Below are 21,345 nucleotides of genomic sequence, written 5' to 3' on the forward strand. Positions count from 1 at the left end.
CTTCGGTAAGGGGGGCGGCGGGACGGGCTGAGGGGTCCGCGGGGAGGGCAGCCGCGCCCGTTTGTACCTAAACACCCTCGCGAAGTGTCGTCCCCCACCTGGGAAAAACAGCCAACAAACCAGTTAATTTCACACAAAAAAGAAACCCGAAACACCTGGGTGTTGAATTGGCAGAATGAGGCTTGCTGTGATGCCAAGATGTGCATTTCCTAGAAATGTGTGCAAAACCAGAATGGTTTGGGTTCAAAGGGACCTCAAAGATCATCTAGTTCCAGATACATATATACAGCGCTACAGTTTCAACGGAAATCCTTGCATTTTTATGCGTAATGGTGAAAAAGGTGAGTCTTTCTTAGAAACTCCGAGCGATGTTCGCTTCCCTCAGCTTGCCCGTCGGGTACTGAGCAGAGTGATGCAGCCGAATGGGAAGTGACAAATACTGCAGGTTTTTCTAGCCGAGATAAAATTTAGTTATTTCCCGTCTGCAAGGGGCTGTTGAAATTCAATTGACTTGTATTTGATTCTGTCTCTACCGTCCTGTGTACAGGAAAAAAAAAAAAAAGAGTATGAGTCATTCTGACTTTACTCACAAGAGGTGTTGAGGAATATGAACGTTTTACGAAAAAGCTCCTAGATTTTACCTTTTTTAGCTAAAACGGATTAGAATGCTACTATGCTTTTTGCCCACTACTAATCTGTTTGATGACTGGCAGGTGTTACAAATGTGCCTTTTACCGTAGTGGAGACAAACCCCTCAGCAGAAAGGCCGTCATACTTCATTTTTTTCATATCCTTCTGTAGCTTGATAACAAATTTTAAAACAAAGTTTTTAGCATAAACCCAACTGATACAGGTAAGTAGTTAACTTGCAAAACTGTGTATTTAATTTCTCTTAATTATTTTCTTTTTCTTTTGAAGGCCAGATACAGAACCCAGCCAAAGTTCTCAATTCGGTTTTGAATCGCTACCCCAGAAGATTTGTCTCATCTGCGGTGACGAGGCGTCGGGTTGCCACTATGGAGTACTTACCTGTGGAAGTTGTAAAGTCTTCTTTAAAAGAGCGATGGAAGGTACTATATGATGCCATTGTTCCTAATTATCTGAAATACACACTTTTGGGCATTGCTAACGCCATACCTTTTATTTATTGCTGATGTTTAAAAATGTTATTGCTGTAGCAATGTTTTCTGTTCTGGCAACTGTTTAAATATTACAGTGTGTACTAACTAAATTCTTTTTTAATTGCTTTTTCTAGTATTGCTTGGTTTACTTTTCTTATTTGCTGTTTATTATTTATCTTTTATCAGTTAGTCTTTCCGAGTAGGAAGTTTCCTAAAAACTTTGTGTGTTACACAATTTGTTTTTAAAAGGGAAGATACTATTCAAAGGAAGATTTTGTGGGTATGAACTAATGATAGGCAGATTAGAATTTATTTTGGCTTCATTTTGCTTTTGAAGTCTTGGAATTTTTGTTGCTTGCAGGACGCACAATTTGGCTTTCTGAGATTCATGGAAGTATTTCAAGTTACACTGAACTATTTCAAGCCATGATGATAATAAATGAATTTGACTTTTTTTCCAAATAACCATTAAATTACAAGGTCAAGCTGCAGGTTTAATAAATCAGCAGCAATGCCTATGTTTATTTTTTCTTTTTTTGTATTAGATTATATGCCTTGTCCGTAAATACCCACTGAGATTTGAGGTATGAATACAAGAGCAGATTGCTTTATATAGTTCAGCTGATGAAGTGGTGAAACAAATCCTTCTACATTTTATGTTTTGTCTCCTTTTCTAATTTTTATCTTACCCTGCCAGAACTAGGATATTCAAATTCCTGCTCCATGCACTTAAAAAAGATTGTTTCAATGTATAGGATTCCTTAAAATAAAAAACAGCATCATGCATTTTCTTGTGATACAGAGTTGATTCAACTTTATAGAGTCTACTGCTCTTCAAATGAAAAGGGAAGTATTGGAAAATTAAAATCTTAGCAAATAATGTAATTAGATTTTTCTTGTTTCAGTGTGCTGTTACTTTCTACTTTAAGCATAGACTCCTGTTCTTCCTTTAACGTACTAGGTACTTGCAAAGTGATGACACTTGACTAGGTGAGCTAGGGGTACTTTTGAGCTAGTGCCTCATTTTCTCTAATACATTGATGGAATCCATGAGAAAGCTATGAGGGACATACGTGTTAGGTTCCAAGGAAAACACTTGTCCCTTAAGTCACTTAGAGGAATACATTTCAGTTTCACTGTGGCTCCTGGTCTCCTGGTTTGGCTTCACATTTTTTGCTTTGGTTGTTTTGGTAAATCAGCCATACACTTTTACAAAAGACAGGGAGTTGGAATTTTAAGAATGAGTGTAGGGTAATTTTTGAGTGACATGTTTTAATATGTTTTACTATTCCTTTTTCACCTATGCAGTAATATTGTAATTTGTTATTTGGATTTGTTTTCAACACTTTTGAATTTCATCTCTTTCCTAAACTAATACCCAGATGTGTTTGCGTAGTAGGTGAACCTGCTCAAACCCTCATATCATTACTCTTCAGTATAAATATTTTAATGATAAATGTCAAGAAGGCATGTAAATTAGTAGTAGGAATATCTTAAGGTTTTTTTCACTGATTATTTAATCAAAGTCTGTATTTGCAGAATATTACCAGATTAAGAATACAGACATACAGAGAAATAAGAGGTCAACACAATTACACAAACAAAATGCTTATGTTTTACAAAGCAATTCTATTTTTAATTTTTAAATTATTCCAAAGACTGAGAGTATGGTGAGGGACTGTGTTTGGCTTTTTCAGTAATATTCCAAGAACAGACAACTACCTCAGACTACTTGGCTGTGATAAGAAAAAAATACAGGTTATTGAGCCTTAGAAAAATGACAGGCATGAGTGGTGTGGGCATGAGCAAGATGAACAAATGCAGTTACTTCTTTTTGTGTAGAAATTGCAAGTCTACAGAGAGTTTGTTTAAGGAGGGGAACTTCTTCATTTAATGGAAGCATATAATTACTAGCATTGAAATAATCCCATTTATGAATAGATACATGATTTCATTTAGAGTTGAAGTACTTTCTGGTTTATTTCTTAACGGAAAGAATGATGACAGATTTCTCTTCTGTAAGAAGAAACAGTGTTTTTATTGTAGATGCAATAGAAAATAGTGTTTAAAAATTCACGGTGGCAATTGTCTAGATTGAAGATATTCTTCTTATGTAAAAATGTCCCCCTGCCCATCATTTCTTGAGTGGGAATGCATTATTTACCTCTTAAAATTTTTAGTACTACTACAGATGTTGTTTTTTTTTTAAATAATAATTCATGCAAATAAGATAAAGTTTTGTGAGTGCAAATTCATGATCAAAACTCTACTTTTCATGTACTTGCCATAAAATACTGATCACTATGAGAAATTAAAACATGATTGGAAATAGATGGCTTTTGCTACTTCTTGGATTTTCTGTATTTTGTGATCTTTTTCGTATGTTAACAGGTTTTTGGGTGTGTAGATAGCAAGGTCCATAATATAGGGATGCTAAATTTGTTGGAAAGTGTCAGTTTTCTATTTTAATTATTTCAGTAGTCTCAGATGTGTTGGCTGTTTCAAATCTAATAGCCTATGTAATTTTCTTCACAGAAATTGTCCTATTCATACACCATGTATTTCACTATGTGGAAAATACGGTGTTAGTTGAATGCTTCCTTTGGGACAAAATGAACCATTATGTTATCCAGAAAGCTCCATTTTTCATCTCTGATATTTTTGAAATAAAACCAGAGCTTATTTAAAATGCTCAAACTGCATAATCATTTAAAACTGTACAGGTGAACCTAGAAATGATTCTATACTAAGTATGATTTAAACATACACTTGAATATAACTAGCAGATACACATACAGATTCACAGGGGGTCAGAACCGTGTGAGGATTACTAAAATGAAAGTGTAGATTTACAATTGTTTTATCATGTTGGCAACAATTTCTTAAATATAAATGATTTGGTAGGTATTTTCTGTCTTTTGTGTTCTTGGCTCCCCATAGTGGAGAGAACATGTACCTAAGGGACAAAAATACTGATTGTTTTTTTAGAAACACTTATTTGCTTTTAGAGGTTGCGCATTCTCCATTCATCCCTTAAAAGGATGGATTTACTAGTCCATTGGTTCACTTATTGTACAAATGGCCTGCGTTCTTGGCTTTTTGTTGAATGCGTCTCCTTTGCAGTAGTTTTACTAATGAAAAATTAAAATTACCTAAATCCTGAAAAAAACATGCTGTATTTTCTATATAAAATCCCACTTCTAATTTTTGTTCTATATTTATATAAAGCATTTGCATTGTACTTTGTGTATATTATTGACACCTAATGAAAGTACTTGTCTGAAATTGAGGAGTTTGTGCCAACATAAATGCATGATATTACAGCAGATGGGTCAGAAATTAACTCTTGGTTTGTTTAAATACCTAAGACTCTATTACAAAATTGATCTAATGATTATATAGAAGATTTGTCTAGTTTTAATATGTGCCTCATAGTAACAGCGCTGTACAGATAATAGCGTCAGGGGGCGAGCTCAAGCAGATGTAGTAGCTAACACTTAGCTGACAAAGTGTGAACTTTTCTTCTCTCCGAGACCTGAATTTGGCAAACTCGACCTGGCAGAAAGTAGGGATTCCACAAGAGTTTTGACTGCATATGGAGATGTACTCGTGGAGGAAAGTAAAGATGAGCTACATTTACAGTAAGAGGGCCGCCCGTGACTTCAGCTGAACTTTCTGTCAGGTCTTTCTGACCCGTGTTACGTACAGGCAGTTTTGTGATGATAACGTGATTCACTACGTAAGCAGTGGAATACTGTACGTACAGAAAATTACTGGGCTAAACAGTTGTGCTTTTCCATAGCTTAAGAATGTGAAGTGGCACAGCATGCCAAATAGTTTTAAAAATGCCAACCATTCATAGAAAATCCTTTCTGAAAACAGAGTGAAAGGCAATACTATAGAGACCCTTTCATCTGTGAAATTGATGAAGCAGATTTAAAACTTTTTTTTTTTTCTAACTCTGCAGGGATTTCCAATTTTTAATCCAACTTTTCAGGTTGGATCTTGGCATCAGAATTTGGTACAGTCTGTACTGTAAACCCAGTAGCGAGGAAGGTTTCATGAAGTAGAAAACAACAAACATGCAAAGCATACCTATAGCAGGTTGAGAGATGGAAATGCTTTTCACTTAATACAATATTTAGTATTATTAAAGCTCTTTTATTTTGCACATGACCAAAATATGTTAATATCCAGAAAGCTAAGTGTATTTCCAAATTCACATGTAGATTGAGGGTCCTAAAATTCCAGTGGGAAATGTCACTTTTGTGAGAACAAAGAATTTGCATTATGAAAAGGGAAAATCTGTACTGTTACATGATTGTATATATTCATAATCCTTCTGACTTCAAAAGTATTTGTTTTTCAGCTATCTGACAAACATTAATTTGATTAATTGGTTCATATGAGGAACAACAACTGAGTGAGCTACAACTGTATTCATTCTGGTACTTTGGCTGTTGTGCTAATGCTGGGCTTCCTACTGCTCTCATTGTGACTTATTACTGCTTTCCTGACAGCTGTGGCTTAGAACAGAATCAGCTGCAGAAATGTGAATTACCACAATGTTTAGCATAACTTTATGTGGCATTTTAGCAACAGTATCAAATATTACATTAAAGACCTTTTCAGGTGGAATGGAGACTATTTCAGGTAGTGTAAAACTACATATATTAAAGAGCACCATCAACTAACTGACTGCTCAGTGTTGCTGGATACTCCTCTTTTCTAACTTAGATGTGCACAGTGTGAGTAACCTCAGCTGCTCATCTTAAGTTCACTTTACAGTGAATGGAGAGAAACAAGAACTTCTAGGAAGGAATTCACTGACTTATTTTAGGTATCTACTTGGGGTGAATATAACAGTACTCTAAAGGTAACTATTTCTCAGCACCTATTATAAAGGAGTGTCAGGTCTGCAGGTGGTGATATAAATCCCACCCATATCATTAATAGCAAATAATTTCTGTAGTATATAAAAGAAATGTAGTAAGTCTATATAATACTTATTTCATATTATTTAAAGTATTATATATAAAATAATACAGAATGAAAGTAATATAATGTAATATATCATGTAAATAAGTATTAAAATACTTACAGATTATATAACTTAAGTATATAAAATGTAAGTATTTGTAGTCAAACTGTTATCTGATAAAAATAGATTTAGGTTTGATGGTGTCTATCTCCTTAAGCTGTGCATCTGTTCCACAGAGCTGATGATGTACTAGTAAGAGATGGTTTAGACACAGCAGAATGGAAAGACTTAACAAATGGTCATTTGTGTCTTACAGCCTACCATTATGTGTAGTGATATATCCAAGGTTTCCTAGTTATACCTAGTCACAGCTTATACCTGCCTTTTCACAATTGGCTGTTGCTTAGTATCGGTTCACATTTGAGCACATTTCAACAACCTGGAGTCCTTTGTAGTTAAAACGTAGAAGGAGTTACATGCAGGCATTGAGATCCAGGAGAACATTACCCTATCCTTGTCCAGTTGTTATGATACCATCTTTCTTTGTCCTCAAAACCAGTATTTTAGGTGGCATTCTTTGCATCAAGGTGTAGGCATTTACCACCTGGACATCCGTATTTCAGCCAGTTACGTATTTCAGTTTTTGGTTTTTAACATGCAGTAGGCTATTAAAGAACCAAAATTTAGACTCAAGATAAATTGGATCCTAAAGTGCCTGTTTTTCTCTCGTGCCCAAGAAGGGAGTGTATGCTACTTGTTTTGCTGGATATCCACACTTCAGAATCTAGTTAGTGAAGCAAATCCCCTCTTTAGGGCGTTTTAGCAGTTTGTTGTCCATTGGGTGTTTTCAGTCATCAGGCAGCAGTGTCTGGTTTTTTGCACATTGCTTTTTTCTGCTACTAATGTTTCTGGTTTTTCTACCTTCATTATTCTTAGAGTGAGTGAGTGACCCTGTTCCACCAGTTCAGTTGTAGGACACATCAAAGAATAAGAGGAATATATGTATTAAAAAAACTTATCATGGCAATGTGCTCTAATACTTTAAAGTCAGAATGATGGAATGACTGAAATACAAATATGATGCTTCTTACGTTGGTGGACGAATACAACGCTCAGGGACAGGAAGATGGAATGGTACTTTAATGATGTATAAGACTGAAATAGTTGGGAGTGCTTTTTAAGTAGGTTTTGTGTTCAAATCCCTTGTTCGGTATTTATAAGAAATAGGCCCCTTACTGACAAAATAGCTGACAGATCCATCATTTTACATATTTAACCACTGATGTATTAATTACTTGAAAATGGTGACCAAGGAGCAATTGAGACACAGTGCCATGAAAAGAACTGGAAATACTGACTTGTAGCTGCCAGCATCTCCTTCTGAAACATATTAGCTAGGGAAAATTTTTACTGTTGTCAGTTCCCATATTTAGGCTCAAAGACTTTATGCCTTTCAAGATGTTGCTGTGGTAAACAATCTAAGCAAACCAACTGAAAATCAGTATGAAGTAGTATTTTGCAGTTCATGATACTTCCTGTGAAATAGGACTTAATTTTGTGGTTTTTTGGGGTTGGTTGGTTGGTTGGGTTTGTTTGTTTGGTTTTTGGTTTTTCTTGGCTTTGTTCTAAATGATTGAATAGACAAGGAAATTAAAAAGAGTAAAAAAGAGGATTGTAACTTTTAGCTCTGTCCAGAAATTAATGAAAACAGGATAGCTACATGTAATTGTTCTGTAGATAGCATAAAAACAATGTGCTCAGGTTACTGTCTGAAGATGTGATTTTGGAAGGAAAAACAATGATGTTGCAGGAATCACAGCAAAAGGCAGGAAGATTTTGAGATCAGGATACAAGAGGAGAGAGTCAGTCAAAGGATGTTGCAAACATTAGATGTGGTTTGTTGAAGAGAAGGAAAGCAGTACAAGATATATAGTGGTTTGAAAATGCTGCTTCCCCACTAGACTAACCATTGTTTTTTAGTCCATTTAACAAAAAAACCTGAAACAAGGCTGTAAGATCACATGCTTAAAACCAGAAGACAATGTAGTGGAAGAATACCAATAGTTTGTTGTTAGGTCAATTATGTCAAAAGTTACTTGTAAATCTGGTCACAAAAGGAAAATACACTATAAAAAATACAAGGCTTAACTTAGGTATGGACATTTTATTTTTTTACGTTACTTTTGAACTTCTAAAAACTTTTTTTACAGTTTTACATTCTCTTGAACTTTTTAAACATTTTTACTCAACCCTTTATTTCATCACGTACAATTCAGGCAAAGGAAGGAAAGACTAGCTTCACAAAGTTGAAGGAATTACTGGGTCCTGTTATAAACACAAACCCCATCACTGGGTACATAGACAAGGTAAGGCAGTCACCCAGGATATGAGAGTTGTGTCCATCATCTCCAGTGCCTGAAGGGAGTCAGATGCAGCTTTCCCTCCTTGCAGCCCTGATTGCCAGGCTGTTGTTGACTTGGGATGCAATCATTCTTTAGTATTTTCACTTTGAACTATATTGTTATGAAGAAAGGAATTCTGCATTATTACAGCTAATAGAAGATTTCAGGATGGAATATATTCACAAGTTACTCTGCTATCCACAGTTTGCCCTCTTTGGTCCATTGAATCCTAAATTCTTTGCTGTGAAGCAGATCTGCATCAGTAGCAGGTCTTTATACCAGTATAGACTAGAGAGTAGTAGCCAGCACACCTGCTTAAGGTTTGGGAAATGAGAATTTTATTTCAGTGGGCAAAGAGGAAAATGGAAAGTGAGTTCCCCACTAACTACCAGGCTTTTTATAAAAAGATTATGCGTGGTAAGGTCAGTGGGGGATGTGGTTTTTCGTTAAATAGTGTCTTAAGTCTTACTTCAGGGACTTTTTTATTTTTAGAGAACCCGTTGGCACAGAAACAAAATTGGTATTAAATAATTTAAAAAAATATTATTTGAGCTGTGTGGAATCTTGGAGACTGTAGTGGCCTGTAATGGCATACAGGTACACGAACCGTGTATTTTCACTGTTACAAAGTGGGTAGTATAGTTTCCTAGTTCTCCAAGACCGAAGCTCATAAACCGACATGGTGAGAGGCAAATTCAGTCCACATTTGCTGCTTAGCACACTGGAACAGTGTGAAGAGTGGCTGATTTAAATCAGAGCAAAGGTCAAGTTAGCAGTGTTTCCCATTTCTGATATTGAACTAGGCTAGACTGTTTGCCTAGTTATGGAAAACCTGACTGTCAGAGCAAGCACAGAGTAATGCTAAACCTAGTATGTTGTCTTAGCTTCCAGAAGTCAAAGTTTTCCTCAAGCTGCATCTGCTCCATTATGTTTGGTATAGGGATACAGGTGAACCTATTTTCCATGTGGTTTATTTTGAAACCATGTTTATTATCAGCTTCCACAAGAATTCTTGACAAGGAGTTCCAAATTTAGTTACGTTAAAGAGTAACCTCTTTATCTTTTTAAACCTATTGATTTAATTAGTACTTTTGAAAAATATTACAAGAGGTAAAGCATATTGGTAGTAAATTATTGAGCAAAACTTGGAGGGTAGCTGTCGGGAAGCAAAAAGTGGACATGGGGGAGATATTTGGCAATACAGTAATTTACAAAGAGATACGATAGATATCTGCAGTTTTTAGACAGAAGTCTAAACCGGGACTGAATAAAACACTGCGATATGTTTTGCAAAGAACAGGTAACCAGTGGTGGGGATAGGTTGTTTTTATAAGAAACCTTTGCCAGTTAAAAGTGGTACAGGGAGGCAGAGATTCTCTCTCTCAAATTTGGGAGAGATTGAAAAAGATGCAGAAGTGCTTTTGTTTGCAGACAGGAGGAACTGAGAGTTTGCAGACGAGTGCTTTGCTTTTGTGCAGGGTGGCAGCAGTTCAGCACAGATGCACTTACACAAGTGACTGGTGGCTTGCATCTGGAACAGGTTGCCCAGAGAAGCTGTGGATGCCCCATCCCTGGAAGTGTTCAAGGCCAGGCTGGCTGAGGCTTTGAGCAACCTGGTCTAGTGGAAGGTGTCCCTGCCCATGGCAGGGGGGTTGGAACTAGATGATCTTTAAGGTCCCTTCCAACCCAAACCATTCTGTGATTCTGTGACACCCCTGGTGCAGATAAAGCCTTACATTTTCCATACTTTGCACATCTGTAAGATCTCTGCAACTCATTAGTTTAGTTGAGTGATTTTAAATGACTTGCAGCAAGTCATAGAATCATAGAATACTATGATTCTGTGATGGGAGAAGATCAGTGAACTAAGTTAACAGTGTAGTTTTTAAATACACTGTGTGTGCTACTTCCAGCAGTATTTTGGATTAAAATATCTCAGTGCTGTAATACAATCTGTGCAACTTTACTGACAGCAAAACCTGCAATCCTATTTGTGTGTATGAACCATTGGCATTTTGACCACTTTCTGATATAAACCTGCCCATATAGCAATTGTCATTACAGTAATTAAAATTGTATTTGCCTGTTTGCATTAGGGCTTCCACCTTTGCTAACACAAATGTACTTTGATAGAGGTTAAGCATAGTGCTGTCCTACAAGAATCTGGAACATGAGAGTATCATGAAATCATCTCTGTATTTTCTCCATATTCTCAATAAAATCTAGGTCCCAAGCTGATAACGTTGATAAGTGACTTGAAGAAAGTTGCAGTTGCCAGAAAGTTGCCATATTCATATTTTTGTAAGAAACACAAATACCAGTCTTTAATTTCTGACCTGTGCTCTAGTGAATCGATTACTACCCTGCCTGTTTTTTTTTCCCCTTGATTATAATGACAGTAGTCATATAAAAGAAAGAAGCTGCCAATTGAAGGGGAATTTTCAGATGCTTCATTAGTACATGCATTTAATGTAACTGCAATACATATTGAAGCCAATTGGTTAAAATATAGATGATCATAAAGACTGAGATATAGCAAATGTATTTTCAAATAAATGTTTTCTCATCCCGTGGAAACACGCCACTTTCATCTAACTAAATATTGTCCCATAATTTTGAAATTAACTAAATATCTGGCATGTTTTCCATATCTCAGACAATCTGTCCTTCAGATGGTTGCTGCCACTTCAACATTAATGTCAAGCAAGTAGCAGTTTGTCACAACTCAGCTCTGCATAATGGTGGAAACTGTTTCAGATGAGAACATTTATCTGCAGATATGTGATCCAATCAGATGACTGTGATAAAAAAATCCCTGACACATAAGACTATGAAAAATACTAGATAATTGAACCTGATATGTTTTCCAGATAAGTTGCAGCTGAATCAGAATGATTGGAGTACACTTTGGGATGGGAGGGCTGGGGAGAGATTAGACAGAGATAAGTGGAGTGGAACACTCACATGAAGGTGTAATTAAAGCTGAGGATCTGCCTGTGGCTTTCCTGCAGTCTTGAAAACAAGGAGGAGTTTGGCAGTAAGAATCAAGAAATGCCTGAGATTCTATCGCCGTAACTCATGGAAGGGTTCCACTGGCAGGGATTTGCTTTTTCTTGCTGCTTGTTTTTTTATGCTGGTATTATGGAGGCTTGATGGAAGAAATAAACTAGGTGAAGACAGAATAAAGATTAGGTCATTAGTCATTATTAGGTTTTTAAATACAAGTAATGGAATAATACTCACTTTCTGAGGATCGAAGCAAATTCTTACTATGCCTAAATTCCAAGAACAGACTTGATTTCTTCTGTGGTATGCACTGGACAGAGAGATTATTTAATCCTGTCTAATCTTAAACTCTAGAACATAGGAACATTGAAGAGCAGTTTTCATAACTTTGTTTTATTTACAGTTTGTTTTGAAAATAGTAAAAATGTTGTTCAATCTTGGATTTGTGATGAGCAGTTTGTGAGTTGTTATGTAATAATGGAGTAATTCATGCGTTTTCAATTGAAGTGGAAGTTGGATCTGCTGATAACCCCTAAGTTATGAAGACGTTTTTAAGAGCTGTAGCTAAACTGAAATGCGTAACTGTAAATTTAAACTTTTGCAGTGTATTGCATCCTTGATTTGTAATGCTTAATCTTAGATGCGTAAATATTATATAAATAATATAGTCTATTTAAATGTGTATCAGTATAAATCAAGCTATTAACTTCTGTTTTTCCAGATAATTTCCTGTTATAGGGTTGCCATTACTGCTTCTACCAAAACTCTTTATCCTCCTTTAGCAGTGAGAGCACACACTTGGGTGTTGAGTACGCAAATCTCATACTGTATCAAGAGCCAATTCTAAATACTGACATCATTCTAGAATGTATAAACAGTGTTTTCTGAGTTCTTGAAGAGTAATATTTCATGATATGGCATTAGCTTTGGTAGAGCAGCATTTTTCTGTGTCATTATTGGGGGAAAAGCACAGCTTGAATGCCTGTGGCACTGTGAGCTGCTTGTGAGAGTTTACTGCCGTACTGGAACTACATTGTCCATTTTTTGGTCTTGTATTGGACATGGGTTATATGGGCCATGTTTTGTAGACCCAAAGGATTCCCTAGTAAAGAGATACCTTTCAGGGGACCAAAGAAAACCCACAAAAACAAGACACCCACAAACAAAACAACGCTTAAGCATTCCTTTGTAAATTAACTGTGCATAAAACATCAGAACGCCACAGTGCAGAGACAATCTGATGCTTGGTAGATTTTAGTTAAATTAACAGTTTTAAAGCTATTGTTGCCTATCAAAAGATTGAATGCTTTTGTAGCTAATAAAGGCAAAGCAAGATGAGGAAATAATCCCAAGGAAGGCATGTTCAAAACAAGTGTTTTGCTTCCTGGTCTGCCGCCAAAAGCAGGACAGTTTTTTATTCGTTTGGTTACTTTTGGTAATGTTTACTGGAAGAAGGAATCCGGGTTTAGAATTAATTGGACAAAGTAAATGAGAATTTCTTCTTATTTACTGCATTACTAAATACTTTTTAAATGCCAGGCAATGCACGAGGCAACTGTTTTAATGTACCTGTTATTTTCTAAAAAAAAAGAAGCTGTTATAAAAGTTAATTTCAGGCAATCGAGTTTCTTTAACTAAAACCAAACAAATTGTTCTTAGAAGTATGGGTAAGAAGTAAATTAATTATCTGAAAAAAAATGTTAGCAAAGAAACAAATACATTGTTTCCCAGTTTAGCACTAGCTCTTTTGTTAGAATAGAATGTTCTTCTTTATCCTTCTTTTTCATCTGAGAATTCTTTTGCATTTTGGCTTGCTTCTGTGGAGAAAAGCTATTGGTGAACGGTTGCTCATTTTACCGTGTGCAGAGAAAGGACAGAACAGGGTTATAAAAAAAGCTGAGTTACAACATTTGTGTGGAATAAAGATTTGTTTGTTGCTGGTGACATCAGATGCCTAACTTAGAGTAATGAGTAATACTGTAATTCTGATCTAGAAATTAGTGGAAATTAAAAGATTAGGTATTGATGTCTGTTATATTTAGAGGTCCACATCCACAATATTCCGTGAAGGAAATATCCGTGATACTGGTAATTCTGTAGTTTGTCCATACTTCTTCTATCAATTTTGTTGCTCTCAAAATATTTTTTTTTGGTTTTCATGTTTTCTTCTTGGATGCCGGTAAGAAAGTGCAAATACAGAAACGAATAAAAGGTGATGTGCACAAACAGGCAGGATTTTAGGGTTCAATATCCGCTGAATTTAATTTTTTGCTCTTCTGGAAGAGAATTTAATTAAAAAGATTCCATTTTAATACTGTAATGACAGGCTCTTCCTAACAGAGTCCTTCAGAATTAAACAATAAATGAAGAGCTAACATAAACCAAAAGGTTACGGCCGCCTTCTGTTTGTCTTTTTGACTGTGTTGGCTGCATCTGTTCAGCTGGTATTTGAGGAGGTCTAGCACAAAACTGCTTCTCCACCAGAGGTAATTTACTCTGCTTAAAGGGTTCTTTTTTTGCACTGCCCCAACTTCTTAATTTAGTTTTCTCTTGGAAACTTCATAACAATCCAAGCAAAATTTTCTTAAGTTGTTTAAAATCAGGAACAATAACTTAAAAATAAATTTGAAAGAAACTTACCGGTCTGTCCTCATGCTTGATTTACTTAAGGAATATTGATGGCGCAGTAATTTAGCCAGTTCATACTGTCTACGAATTATTTTTGAATTTCACAGATGGGGATTTTCACTCTTAAACACGCTAAATAAATTACTGTATTTAAACAGTAACACATGATTATTTGAAAGTTAGCATAAAATGAAGAAGTCCTTTTTTTTGAATCCTCTGTTGGTTTTGGAATATTTGTACGCATAAGTAACTTTGTCATGTGGGAAAGCATAGCATTAATCCTGTTTTTCTCTCGCCTGCAGGGCAGCACAACTATTTATGTGCTGGAAGAAACGACTGCATAGTTGATAAAATTCGTAGAAAGAACTGTCCAGCATGTCGCTTGAGGAAGTGCTGTCAAGCGGGGATGGTCCTGGGAGGTGAGCTGCTTTTCAAATCTCATTCAGAAAAATAGGCAGTCAAGAACACTAACTTTAATCTGTAGAGTTTAAAGAACATTACTTTGATACTGTAAAGGAAAGAAACACGATAAAATGTTGGTTTGAGAAGAATTACTTGACGTTTTAAAATTCCTTATAATTTTTCTTCAATGAGTCTGGAAATCTGGAACAAAAATACCTTTCTGTAGGAATTTCTCCTTCTGTGTACCCTTATTCTCTTGCACGGGCAGGAATTGTGTCTTTGGTGTGTTATTTATTAATAATTTTGGGACAAAAAATTTGATTTAGGTAAAAAATAAAGAAGCAAATTGACACTAAAATCAGGAATCAGTACTATCCCATTCTCTTTTCTGTTGTGCTTTCTATCATTGCTTTGAGTACATGTCAGCAAATTTATATCCTTCTGTTCCACCCATGAGGACCAGGTAGTAGTTACACCAACACTACAGACTTCACATACTAGATGCTGGGAGTTCCTATGTTTGTATTAGTTCTTGTTGGAACAGATTTTTTTTTTTTTTTATGTAGCATTAATCAAAATTGAGCACTATGTCTTTGAAAACCTGCAGGGAGAAAATGCTGTAGGATCAGGTAGTCACATGGCAAGTTTTGCTGTGCAAACGAGCAGGAACGATGCATATTTCTCCTGTATTTTTTCATGAGAACGTTAGCTATATAAAGTTTTTGGGTCAGCACAAAGCTCAAAAATACATGGCTAAGAGTGTAAGAAAATGGCTATGCAAAGATAATAGAAAAAATATGGTCTCAAAGGGAATTTAAAAAAAGGAAGGATAAAACGTGATTCTTTCTAATATTAGTGCATCAAACATCTCTCTTCCTCTCTGTTTTTTATGTGTTCAGTTTTCTTTTTTTTGCCCTGAAGGACGAACTGGTATTATATACTGAGGATAATTTCATTATCTTGCTAATCTGTGTTTGTTCATGAATTAAAATGTTTATGTAGTTTCCAGATTGACATTTTGATTGCACAGCTGTATGCTTTCAGCTCCTGTATTACTCTTAGGAGTTGGAGTATTCTGCACACATGGCCACTGTGTCATTCTTACATTTTATACTTTTGTTGGTGACAGAAATCAGTAGTTCCCAACCAGTAAGGAGCTGCTACTGGTTCTCAGTAATTCATCTTCCATAAGCTACTGTGACACAGCTCCAGGGAACAGCCAGCGGGATGAGAGGAGGGAAAGGTGATGCTGTGGTATTGATGGGACTCTGCGTTGTACCCCTGAACCTCCCTAGACTTTCAGCACTGCCTCTCCCGTGAGTTGTCTTCTCCAAACTGCTTCCCTCTCACCCCAGAGCGCTGGAGATGAGTAGGCTTTGGGACAGCTTGTAAGGTTTGAGCAACCCGATCTATGAAATTATGTCCCTGCCCGTGGCCGAGAGGGATGGACTAGATGATCTTTAAAGGTCCTTTCCAACCCAAACCATTCTATGAATCTAACTGATGTAGAATACAGGTAAAAATTCATTCCTGGCTGTGAATTTTGTACAGCCAAGAGTGTGATAGTGATCTAACCTGAATTTTCATCTATGATAGCCTGGATAACAACAGTAACTAAACCCCAGGTACTTTAACATCACAAGCAGCACTGTTTCAACAAGCAGAAGAGCCATGACTCACTAGCATCATCTAGTCCTTTTGCTTCAGCACTGTTCTGCATAGTAGTTCTACACAGGAAAAGTAGCCAGAAGGCTTGACTTCATTCTACATTTTGTCTGCGTTCAAGGATGCTAGTTTTCCTAGTGTTTTTTAATACATACATTTTGCTTTGGGAGTAAATAGCTAAAACAGAAAAAGTTGGATGTTTTTGCTAGCAGTATTTGGGAGACTGTATGTCCTCATCAGTGTGTCCTCATATGAGGATGTTACATCCTCATACTTGAAACCAAAACCTGAGGATAAAGGTGCTGTGACTCTCAGTTCTTTACCATCATGTATGAAGGGAGTAAAGACGTCCTCCTGCTCTTTGGATCACCTTTTTTTCTCAGCTAAAACTAAGCAAGTGTGAATACTTTCTTTGTATTTAGAGCTAGGTGGTTCTATCTAGCCATTTTTCTGGTGTTGTTTAGCCCTTTTCTAAACATACCTAATCAAATCTGTCTTCTGTTTTTTGAGTGTAGTTCCTGTAGTTCTCAGAGGGGCACGGGGTCTCATCAGGTCTCTGCCCTGATATCCCCCCTGACCTGATCTTCTGGAAAGAAGGGTTTGTGCAGAAAATAGGAAGAAGAAAACACTGAGACAATGGAGGAAGGGAAATATCAAACGGAGCCAGGACTGTGGCATCTCTATTCTTTCCTTAGCTCCATCAGGTTGAGTTTAGTATTTCAGGTGGTCTTACTGGTGTCAAGATTACTGTGGGGATTAGGAAGCTAATTATTATGCATACAGAAATGGAGTGCTTAATACTGGAGGGGTAGAAAAGACAAATGTAGGCAAAAAAAAAAGGGGAAAACTAGAGTGAGATTATATTATTTGTAAATGAGGGTTTAAAATTCAGAACAAAAGAAGTCTCAAGATAGACTGTTTAACCATAATGCTCTTTCTACTGTTAGTGTCATCATTCTTCCTTTTGCTCTTCTGCTATTTCTTACACTTCCTTTATTGTATCACACATGAATATTTCCTACCCATGACTTACCATGCTGATAATACAGCATGATTCATATATGGGATGCTACTGAGCTTCAGTCATTTTCCCCAGGTTGTACGTGTCCATAACCAAATTTCCAATTCATGGAACAGATTGGATACATACTAGACCTTCTACCTACTTAGATACACCCTTGAATATTTTTAATGAAGCAGAGTTGTCAGTACTTTATGTTTCTTCTTGTGTGTGCAGCCTATTACATATTAAGATTTGTTGTGCGTTTTCTGGTTTCTACCATCCAGAACTTGCATAGATACACTTTTGTTCTTTTACTCCTGCTACTTGGTTGCTTAATGCTGGCCTTCAGTTACTGAACACAGACCTCCAATATTGCTTAATCAAGGTGAGAAAGACCAAGATTTTGCAGGATGTTAACTGTAAGATTCTAGAGATTCTTACTAGAGTAATTAAACTTACAGCTGGGGAAGTACACATCTTCCAGTGAATGTTACTGACTAGCAACCTTATAGGTGGAGAGTAAGATTATATTACATTGACAGTGGTTCCACTTTGCGACCCTAATTTCAAAGCAATTAAATGAACTTGAGTTGTTTTGAAAATTGTATTATTTTGTAAGTAAATTATAGGGTAGCAGTAAATAGCTTTAGTGATTGATTTCACTATATGGACTGTTTCTTCTTTCTTAATATATACAAGGAAAGTGTCAATGAAAACATGCATTTCATAATTCCTTAATCATCATTCTCTGTGGGAATGTTAATTGTCTTTGAGTTTTATCATCTGGTATCTGGGCACATTAATCTGTTCACTTTCTAGACTTCTACGTGACAGCATAGCAGGTAGCTCTGTCTGGAATAAGCAAATACCCAGCTTTTTTATTTCCTATCAGTGAATCTAATTTTCCCAGGCTGACTATCACAGATTCCTTATTCTGCTGTATTGCTAAATTATCACTGTCTTCATTGTTTCATTCAGCTTTCAGTCCACATTACAGTGATTACATTGAGACAATTTTGAATTAATTTTCCAGCTAATATTTTCTAGGGTAGCATCAAAGGGTTTATTAAAATCAAGATGTATTACTCCTGCTTTGTTTCTTTATTTTCTACACGCCCTCCTAAGGTGTACACAGCTTGTTCTCCTACACAAAACGTAAGAGCATAGTGACCTTAAAGTCAGAGCCATAGTGTTCTGTCAAGAATAATGAATCATTGACATTTTTCGCCTGATTACAGGGAATGGAGAAGGATAGTGAGATGTTACACTTTTACTAGAAACCCAGTCATTTTAATATGAAATGTCTACTGTCAGTGATGTCTGATTGGCAGTATGGTTCTGTATACCTAATTAAAAGAACATTAAAATACAGAATTATGTATTAAGGAGAAAATCATAATATATTTGATAATGAGATTAGGTAGGTTTTATTCTTTAAATTTCTTTGTTTTCTAAGAGCATGTAGTACACAAACACTATACACATGCTATTTATAGTAAGTGGGGGAAAGGGAACCGTGACTACCAAGAAACTGCTTGAGTGGTTGGCTGTCTCACGAAACAAATTAATGAAAATGTTACAAAGAAAAGGTGTGCTGTCTAAGTATGCACAGACAGGTTTTAAAAAATATTAAGATTAATAGTTGCCAGTGCAGATACATATTCTTCACACATTATAGGACTAAGTGGAGACGTATGTTTGTCGTACAACAGGAGATTATCTGGATCTTTTTGTATGCAGCAGTTGAAAAATTGAGCTGTTGTCACATCTCTGCTGTTTTTTTAAGAGTTTGCATTAATTTGACATGGTGTGGTAGATGGGAAAGTTTACTGCGAGTTATTAATAGTCACCTCTTCAGTAGATAGGTAACAAGTGGAGTTGGTTTACTGGTGGCTGTTAAGCAACATGATTAGAAATAAACACAAGCAATTCTGCAAGCCAGTGTGACATTACTGCTGATACATTTAATCACTTGGAAACATGGGTAATTATTAACTACTAACATTTCCATGTGATAAACACTCCTGTTTGGTTTCTTTCTTTACTTGTTCTCTGAACTGTAAAAGTATCTGAAGCCATTATTTCAGAAAATACCTGAAATTGTTATTTATGAACTATCAAATGCATTGTTCCTTCTGTTTTCCTTCATGCCTAACCAATAGTTAATGGGAAATTCCCAGCATGTTTAGGACTATGTATAGCTTTGTTATGATAGAAATTGGCCCTAGGTCTCGTCGTAATATATTGTCTATTCTTCTGGAGTTTGTTTTTGGTTCAGCTGTAACATAAGGTGTAAGTTTGTGTTTCATTCTTTATTTCTGGTTAATGGCTCATTAGTGCTTACATTCTTACCACAAGTGATAAAATGAGCATAAGATTATTGGGGCACTTCATACTAAGCTAATTCTACTCACAGTTATGTTAGTGGGAGTGTGAGCCCTGACTTCATTGGCTGATATTTGCACTACCAATAAAGTGTGTTTCTTGAAATTTTGTTTAGTATATTACTTTGGATTTTAAATACTTTTAAAGTTTAAATTGAAGTTTTGCACTTTTATGTACTTTTTTTTGTGTGAAATTTATAAATGTGCATATTTATGATGGGATAACACACTTTTTTTTAAAAGCCAGTTTTGGCTTTTTAGATCGTGTTCATCTGCTCAGTGCTGTCTGGTTCACAAACAAGAGGGTTGATTCTGCCTCCAGCTGTGCCAGTGTACAGCAAGAATAATTAATTTAAGTAATAGAATTTGTTCTGTATAAAATATTTAGAAATAACATAAGAAGTTTTTCTGTGTTTGATGTTTTAATCTTGCTTAAAGTTATACTACCCATTTAGTAATGAATGTTTTGAAAATGTTGGTTTAATTCTCTGTACGTCCTAGGTCTTCCAAAATAGAGATAGTAGACTTTCATAGAATTTGCTATCTTCTATGATAAACAAGGACCTGAACGAAGTAGAATAGGCGTGTTCCTAAGTAAAGCCATTTGTGTTGGAACTTCCAGATTTAGTGTGTAGTTTGGAAGACAGGAACTTTTTGAGGAGGAAAGTAATAGAGGAGTCTGACTATACTAGCATCTCTCAATTCCTTCCATAAACAGCTGAGAAAGGATTCAGAATATGTGCTTGAAATTTAGGTATGCTTCTCTACTCTGGTGTCCTAGGGCCAGTTTGGTGCATGGTTGCATTCTGACAGCGTGGCACTACTTTTAAATAAAATGAAAAGAAGGCAGAAAGAGAGGGAAAAGTCTGTGTCCTTTTAGGCTATGATAAATTCACTTGTCTAATCTTTCACTTGTAAATAAGTATACCATTTATCAAAAAACAATTTGATATGCATGTTATAAACTGGATTTTAGTTCAACTAAATTGATGCATAATGTTACCCTATTCCGTTCACCTCCTATACTTATAGTGGTTTTTGCATATTGCCATTTTAGAATTCAGTTTCTCAGGGATACAGTAATTTGATAGGCATAGTTTTTCTTTTCATCCAGTGAAATTTTATGTAGCTCTTTTCCTGTTCTTGTGAAAGCATGCAACACCTCAACAAGTGTAAATGTATTATTATTTTTTTTTTTAATTTAGTATTCTTCAAACCACTGCAGTATGGAAATAAGAATTGCAAATACTGAGAAGGATAAATTATCTTCTAGAAAGTGAAGAGTTTTAGAAGTGTTGACATGTGGTTTTACAGTATTTGCTGGCTTTTCAGTCATCCCCTGAATTCTGTTTTCTTTCTGGTAAACAGGAGGGAAATATTACATTACAGATCACCAAAAAAGAAGTTAGCCATGAAACCAAAATGCCTCTGTGGAAACTGCAGGAAAGGAATTTTTGTGTGTAGTAATTAATTACTAGCATTTTTGTTTCTGAATATTAGGGAGAAAAAAGAAACAGTATCCTTAATTAACATTGAGTAGGAACTGGATTGTAGAGCCAGCTGGCTCAGCTGTCGGCATGTGATAGAACAGTGGGAACTGAACCAGGAAACACTTTATGAGGTTACTGTAACCTAGAATTCATGGCAATAATTTTAATGGGTGGGTGCCATTCATCTCTTAGTGAAGGGAGGAGGATATGGAGGGAGAAACTCTTAAGAATTTTCCATTATTATTTCTTACACTTCCTTTATG

The 21,345-nt window shown here is 35.9% G+C and overlaps 1 protein-coding gene across 1 annotated transcript in view; it reads left to right on the forward strand.

Annotated features, from left to right (window-relative positions):
• Positions 1–918: 918 nt before the first annotated feature.
• PGR (progesterone receptor) overlaps positions 919–21,345 on the forward strand; it is a gene marked incomplete at its 5' end in the record, with an annotated part of 34,287 nt that continues 13,860 nt past the window's right edge. The window contains 2 exons of the mRNA XM_010153194.1: positions 919–1,070; positions 14,441–14,557. Coding sequence (XP_010151496.1) covers positions 919–1,070; positions 14,441–14,557 — 269 coding nt within the window. The remainder of the gene's footprint in view (positions 1,071–14,440; positions 14,558–21,345) is intronic.

The sequence above is a fragment of the Eurypyga helias genome, unplaced genomic scaffold, assembly GCF_000690775.1.
Source record: "Eurypyga helias isolate BGI_N326 unplaced genomic scaffold, ASM69077v1 scaffold17526, whole genome shotgun sequence".
NCBI classification, from domain to species: Eukaryota; Metazoa; Chordata; class Aves; order Eurypygiformes; family Eurypygidae; genus Eurypyga; species Eurypyga helias.